General features: G+C 41.6%; 1 protein-coding gene across 1 annotated transcript; it reads right to left on the bottom strand.

Annotated features, from left to right (window-relative positions):
• Positions 1–2,684: 2,684 nt before the first annotated feature.
• LOC146961010 (E3 SUMO-protein ligase ZBED1-like) lies at positions 2,685–4,070 on the bottom strand. The gene is made up of 3 exons (XM_085771860.1): positions 3,655–4,070; positions 3,375–3,561; positions 2,685–3,209 (listed from the first exon to the last, which is right to left on the bottom strand). Exons 1-3 carry the CDS (start codon positions 4,038–4,040, stop codon positions 2,736–2,738), a joined length of 1,047 nt encoding a protein of 348 aa, XP_085627986.1. The 5' UTR covers positions 4,041–4,070; the 3' UTR covers positions 2,685–2,735.
• Positions 4,071–7,662: the final 3,592 nt, after the last annotated feature.

The raw sequence follows: 7,662 nt of genomic DNA, 5'->3' as shown, positions 1-7,662 counted from the left end.
ACATGATCATGTTAATCTGCACACACACTGAGCATCAATCTCCATCGAGCATCCAGGCTCTAAGAGGTGGTTTTTGAAGAATGGAAAAAGATGTTGCAGAGTGTCACAAACTTGTTCATTCCAGCTTGGGCCTATTGCTTGGTCATGACCGTATGGTAGCTGTTGTAGTGTATTATGGGATTTGTAATGTGAGTAATGTGAATGCTATATTGGTGGGCCATTATTAACAACATCTTATTCTTGAAGGCCATATAAAAGTGTATCGCAGGACAGATCTGGCCCCCAGGTTTTTGACATGACATTGACGTGTGTGCTAGATTAATGTCCAACAATGTAAAAAGGTAGAATATAAGTTATATTAAGTATTCAGTAGTAATAGTATAAGTTTTTTTTGTGACATTAACACTAGAACCGCCAAGGGGTCATTTTTACCCCCCTGGTGTTTTTAAATATGTGTAACTCTGTTAAAACAAAACCTCCACTTCTCTCAGTCCATGACTTTTCCTAAAATGGGTTCATTAATCATCTAGTGAATTTTGAAGTCTGTGGGATAAAGATTAAAAAAAATATGACCATTTATACCTAGAACCGCCGAGGGGGTAATTTTTACCCCTAATAGAAAACAGCTGTTTAGTGCCGTGATCAACATTCACGCCGCTGTCCGGTTGCTTAGCAACGGCTATTACACGCCGTTTGACAAGTAGCCTACCTATCCTGCTGACCATGCCTGAAGAGAAAAGGAGGAAATGCGGTGTTAAAACGCACTAAAAACAAAATCTCAACAATGTGCATGAAGAGCCTGTGGACAGGCAGCGTGTGGACAGTGTTCCGTATCGGCCCGAATGTAGAGACGACGCGCGTGTGTGCAGCGTGTGTGTTGCTACTGAAACTGCAGGACCACGGAAAGCGCCTCAGTCAAACCATACACGTAAGTTTGTTTGTGTGTGTGTGTGCGTCTGTGTGTGTGTGTGTGTGTGTGTGTGTGAGTGAGTGAGTGAGAGAGAGAGAGGAAGAGGGAGAGAAAAAAACGGCGAAATGTATTTTTGACGATGTATTTTTTCGATTCATAACGAAATAGTCTAGGCTAAAGCAACTGTAAAATTAATAACTCTCCCCATAGATTCAAAATTTAAAAGTATTTTTTATCAAGCACTACTTATTATTTAAAAGAAATGATGAAAATGAACAACTTTACTGCTTAAAAAAAAAAGGATATCCTTGTGATTGATGACGGAGTGGAGGAGGGGGTAAAAATGACCCCCTCGGCGGTTCTAGGGGGTGTTGGAATGTCGGCGGTTCTAGTGTTAAAGAAAACCTCTGTCATGCACAGGAATAGCTTACTTCATCTCTAATGTATTCTATTGAGTACAGTAGATCACCTTTATTATAATAGCCTAAACCTAACTGCAAAAATCCTCGTGAAGACAATAGGCCTACACCATGTTTTCCTAGCTTGATAGCTAATGGGGCAGTCAGCCAGCATTTAGGAAAATAAAATGGTCAGATGGTCATCAGATTCAGTCGTACATAGGAGTTGGCTAACTAACCATATTATTTACTGTTAGCCAACTAACAACCATTTTTGTAAGACTTTGATGCCTATCTCTATAATGCATTATAACCATACTTATAATGAGTTATAATGTGGTTATAGCATTGTATAACTATAATTATAATCATTCATAAATTATCATAAGGCTTATCATCATAACACACTATAAAGCATTTTATGATGACTTATAAGGTCAGATATTATAATACGTTATAACTCGCTGACAATGCCCATGTCGATAATGCATTATAAATATAGTTATAATGTGTTATAATTGGCTTATAAAAGTGTATAACCATCATTATAAATACTCATAAATTATCATAAGGCTTTATAACAATTAGCATAACACATCATAGAGCATTTTATAATGGCTTAAGGTCAAGTATTATAATAGAGTTATAATGCTCTATAATGTGTTATGCTTATTGTTATAAAGCCTTATGATAATTTATGAGTGTTTATTATGATAGTTATACACAACTATGAGCCAATTAAACACATTATAACTATATTTTTAATGCATTATCGATGTGGGCTTTGTCAGCGAGTTCCTAATAGACCTTATAAGTCAAGATAAAATGCTTTATAGTGTGTTATGATTATTGTTATAAATTATTGTGTTATGATTATTGTTATAAAGCATTATGATCATTTATGAGTGTTTATAACTGTAGTTATACAGTGCTATAACTGCATTATAACTAGTGCTGGGCATAGATTAATTTTTTTAATCTAGATTAATCTCATTGCAATCTTGGAGTTAATCTAGATTAATCTAGATTAAAATGGCTCATTTGAATTCTGATGAAGGCATTCAAAATATGTGTGCGCTACTTAAATAATGACCAGAAGTAAGTCCTTGAGAACGGGTTTCTCAGGCCAGCTGGTCCATTAGACCAGAAGCCCATCTCCTGTTTGGAAAATGCATCAAAAACTGCTTGATAAAGTTATTGGTAATGAAATATGAAATAATGTTCAGTAAAATGTACTTGTGTTATGTAATTGTTTATTCAGATAAACACAAAATAACCAGTAGGCAATTTAACCAGTACAGGCAATTTGAACAACCCCCATTTCTGGGATAATATGACATTAATTGAACAACTGTAGGCCTACATGAGAGGTCATAAAGAACTGTTCAGTAACTTTGTGACATGGCTTGAGTCAATCAGTCCAACCTCTACTTCTCCTTCTTCCACCAGTCACTCAGGCAGACGAGCTTGTTCACATTTTCTGGTGACAAACTAGAGCGCCTCTTCTGTACAATATGGCCTGCTAACGAGAAAAGTCTCTCGCATGGGACTGTAGAGGCAGGAGTCCCCAAGTACTTCCGGGCAATGTGGGCAATCTTACCATAGACAGCAGTGTGCTCTGACCACCACTTCAGTGGACACTGATCCAAGCTAGCACTGGGCTCTACCTTGTACCTCTCCACAGTATTGTCTACTGGTGTCTCCTCTTCTGACTCTGACTCTGATCCCATCAGTAGCAAGGCTGTTTTCTTCTTAGGTGGCTCCGGGTTCTCCTCCCTGGGCAGCTGCAGAGCAGATTCTTCTCCCCTCACCAACTCACTCAGCTTTCCCCACACTGACTCCCTCTCTGCTCTGGGCAGGCACTTGAGGTCCTTAAATCGTGGATCTAAAGCAGTAGCCACCTTTGATAAAAAAAAGAAAAAAAAGAAAATATGATGAAAATTTAACTTTTCAAGTCCAACCTCCATATTTTTTCATGACTCATTCATCTATTCATTGACCAATCTACTGGCTTAAAAAGTCTACTGGTCAGACAATACAGTCATCTTCTGGTCAGTCTGACATACCTTCAGCCATTCCAAGTTTGTTTTCTCCCTCCGCTGGTTGAGGTCCTTGGTGAAGGCAGCCTTGAATCGCACAATGTAGGCAGGATCCTCATCTGCGATCTTCATCGCTTGCTGAAGGTGGCACAGGGCAGGGAGAACCACGGAGCAGGATACATATTTTTCCCCACCAAGGAGCTCAGTGATATACCTTCACACACAAACAAAATGACTAATTAATTTAACTTGGATAAGTGAGTTATAAAAGAACTTGTATACCAATTCATGAACACGCTATCTTTACCTGCATGGCTCTAGCAGTTCCTCAAGCTTTGCCAACTTCTCATATTCAGCATTTGTTGGGAGGGTGAGTTTGTGGTTCTGCTGGGACAGCGTTGCATGCACTGCGTCTCTGTTGCGCCTCAAGCGCTGGATCATGGCGAGGGTAGAATTCCAACGTGTAGGCACGTCTTGCACGAGTGACTCCTGGGCTTGTTCAAGGGAGGCTTGCTGGGCATTCAGCTCGGCTGAGTTGGCCGGACTGTGTTTGAAATGTCCAACCACTTTACGGCACTTGGCCAGTACACCATCAAAACCTCCGTCACGAAGTGACATTACAATGGCCCTCTGTACAAGATGCGCAATGCAGGGCAAATGCTCGAATGGCAGTATCCTCCCTGCTGCTATCATGTTGGGAGCGCTGTCTGTTCCAATAGTGGTGATTTTGTCAGCTATAGCCCACTGATTAGCGACGTCGAGAAACTGCCTGGCACATGCTTCTGCTAAGTGGCGCTCCTCTGTTTTCATCACACCTAACATTAGGAGTAGGACAGAAAAAGTATATCAGAGTAAGATTGCTAGTAGTAGTAGGCAACTATCAGCAACTAATCAGCAAAACGTTGATAACGTTAGCTAAAGCTATACCGCGTGAAGTTAGTTTCAGGTTGGATATTCATTCAGACAGTTGTCGGACGCGACGGTTGGATATCCAACCTGAAACCAACTTCACCGTGGTAAATTACATAGACCGTTATAAAACAAAAAATGACAATAAATTACATAACGTAACGTTACCTAGGGCGAAAGAGTGAAGCTCCCAGCTGGCATCGATGAGGTGTACAGTAACACCAAGGTAGTTTTCATTGTTAACAGACGACCAATGATCCCCAGTCAGTGCCACACAAGTTGCCCCAGCCAACTTCTCCTCTTTCGCGGCTTTCTCTGCGGCGTGCTGTTCATTGATTCTCCGTACGATGGTTCGCCTCGCAGGAAGTTTATAAGATGGGTCACCTGTGGCCGCCTGGAGAAGAAGCTCCAGCCCCTCATCTTCAACCACACTGATAGGCCGGCAGTTGAGGGCAATCCACTGAGCTAAGAGGCCCGTTAGTTTAGCTGACAGAGCTGTGCTGACAGGCTTGCCTCGGTTGCATTCAAACATTGTAGTCTGACGAACACGACTTTTCTCCGGGGCTTCAGTGCCTGCTCCGGCACCTTCCACATCAGCAAAGGGATGCTTTGCGTTTAGGTGGTACTTCAGACTTGACGAACTTCTACAGTAAACTAACTCGGCGTTGCACAAAGTGCATACAACCCTAGTTTTATCGAGGTTTCCATTGGGAAGCTTCTTGAAAATAAATTTCCCCTGAAGCAACCCGGCGGGCTTCGCAGCAGCGGCCATGTCAGCTGACGTTTGATGCACACGGTTCGGACTCACGCGGCACGCCCCAGCCCCCACAGCGTAATTCGGCCAGGTATACATCCGCGCTCAGGCAGGTCAGAGCCTTCTGGGCCAGGTATACATCCGCGCTAACATATCAAAGTGAAATTCATAGCTTGCTCACTATGTGGACCCAGGTCCCAGACCCAACTTTGAGAATAGATTACCGGTGATAATTTTCTTATCGCGCGATAAGAGTCTCGTGTTAACGCAGCACGTTAACGCCGTTAACGGCCCAGCACTAATTATAACTTTTATTATTATAACCCATTATAAGCATGATAATAATGCATTATAGAGATAGGCATCAAATAAAGTGTTACCACAATTTTAAGTTTCTTATGCATGTTATCAACGTAATGACATGACATATTTCAAGTTCTTAAAAGAAAAAGGAGATAACACATATCAGGTGTAAAAAGTAGTAGCCTATGTCTGTCAAAGATCTAAGGTTGTAAATGGCTTCAACATGTCTAGCATAGCTAACTCCAAAATTCCTCACTTTTAATGCTAACCAACTACAACTACCACTAAACAATACTTAGGCCGATTTACCATGGCAATAAATAAAAAGTAGAAGAAAGCAACATTTTAATGTACATGTACCCAATAGTGAGAAGTGTGTGTGTAGGCTAGAGCATGACACGGGAGTGGATTTTCACTCCCGTCCCATCCCACTCCCAGAGAAAAAATCCCATCCCGTCCCAATCCCGGGCCAGAGTAAAAAAATAAATCCCATCCCGTCCCACTCCTGTAGAATGACTCCCAATCCCATCCCGCTCCCACTCAAAATTACTCCCACTCCCATCCCACTCCCGTTTTTATTTTTTATTCATTATTCCTGACTTTACTCTGTAGCTCACACATAACGGCTTCATCTCCTCCACCTCCCTCCATTGTTGTCAGGGTTTATATGATATATTATGATATTATATGATATTAACTCTGATATGAATTATATCTTATTATTTAACTACTTAAATTACAGTAGTATAAACTTATTTGTTGAACTCAGCCTGATGTAAACATTAAAACTCAGTATCCAGTCACACAAGCAGCTCCATGTCCCTGTGTGATGTTCAGGGACAGTCAGGACAGTTGGTGGACAGACAGAGAGCTTTAAGGTTGAAGAAATATTAATTAAGGGTGCACTGTGAGGCTGTGACCCGACCACATGTCAGCTTTAGGAGAGAAAACTCAGCTGTTCTCAGCTCCACCGCGACCAGCGCTTTTTTTTTTTTTTTTTTTTTAAATAGCCCCGCGGTATCGACCCAGCTGAAACACGAAAGGACACGCTGTATTTATCAATGCTTGGTCGCCGTGCTTAGACACCGGGAGACACAACCCGAGACCGGACACCGGAGGAGAAGCAGGTCGGATGTGCACGAAAAAACAACACCGAATGCGCGCCGCTACGGCGTCGCTTTGGGTTGTGAGCGCACATGACGCGCGTCTATATTGAAAGTAATGCTCGCAAAAGACGCTACATCTGCCTTTTAATCAAGGCGGCGCCCAAAATCACCAAGGCTGCTAAGTGAAAGAGTAGAAGAGAGAAGAGAAAAGTGCCACTGAAAGATGACTACAAACACGGACGCATCTGACCTTTTGGTTGTTTAACACGGCTGAAAATCATCATCTATTAATGGCGTTCCCGCTCCTGCCCGCTCCCGTTGATTTTTATTCCCGTCCCGTCCCAATCACGGGATCAATAAAATTTTGACTCCCATCCCGCGGGAATCCCACGGGAATCACGTGACCCGCGGGAATTCCCGACAAATGTCATCCTCTAGTGTAGGCTATGTGTATGTTTCCGTTTTTACTGGTATGTGACATCTGGTGTGCACCTGATGTCTTTCCTTCTCTCTCGCTCCCGATCCGCATAAAACTTAATGTTATATGAAAACAATAACTAGTAATAAAAACACATGCAAAAAAAAACATGTAATGGAAACACTGTGGCCACAGCTGACCACAGCTAGCCACAGCAGTCTATGATAGCGAATTTGCAGAAAAGTTGCAGTGGCAAGGCCAAAGAATTCATGATTGAATTTGCATTAATAGTTGCAATCGTGACACCACAAAATCTTGGAGGGTGTGTATGTCCTATAGAAAAAAGGCTATAGAATATAAGTTATATTATATTGAGTATTTAGTAGTGACACAACCTCTGCAATGCTAAGGAATGGCTTCTCTGTAATGCATTCTATTAGTGGTGGTAGTGGGTGTTCCGATGAACAAAAAAAGTGGGTGTGGTCGTTTTTTTCTCCACCAAGGAGTGTTTTGGGTGTAAAACTAATGTTTGTGATCAACTCAGAATCATGAAAAACCCCTAGTTTGACCCCTCATAAGATACTTAAGGCCAAATTTAACATTACGGAATGTTCAAAAATCCAGTTACGGGTACCCCAACTTTGAGTAGTTTTTTAGGGGGTTTCCCACGGGAGTTGAATTTCAACATTTTAAGACATCATATTATGCATGTTCCTAAAGACAATTGTGAAGAAATTTCTTGGTAAGGATTTAGTTCCCAGATTTTCATATGTTGCCCTTACTATTTTGGAATACATAAATGATGAAGGTCTGTTATACTTTACT

This window comes from Trachurus japonicus, unplaced genomic scaffold (assembly GCF_045865225.1).
Source record: "Trachurus japonicus isolate A0001 unplaced genomic scaffold, Traja_1.0 AP029670.1".
NCBI classification, from domain to species: Eukaryota; Metazoa; Chordata; class Actinopteri; order Carangiformes; family Carangidae; genus Trachurus; species Trachurus japonicus.
This window is presented reverse-complemented; position numbering and strand designations above follow the sequence as displayed.

Coding starts and splice junctions, on each gene's coding strand:
- LOC146961010 (XM_085771860.1), bottom strand. CDS start 4,040: ATGATAGCAGCAGGGAGGATACTGCCATTCGAGCATTTGCCCTGCATT. Junction 3,562..3,654: donor GAACTGCTAGAGCCATGCAG/GTAAAGATAGCG, acceptor TTGTGTGTGAAG/GTATATCACTGAGCTCCTTG. Junction 3,210..3,374: donor CAAACTTGGAATGGCTGAAG/GTATGTCAGACT, acceptor TTTTTATCAAAG/GTGGCTACTGCTTTAGATCC.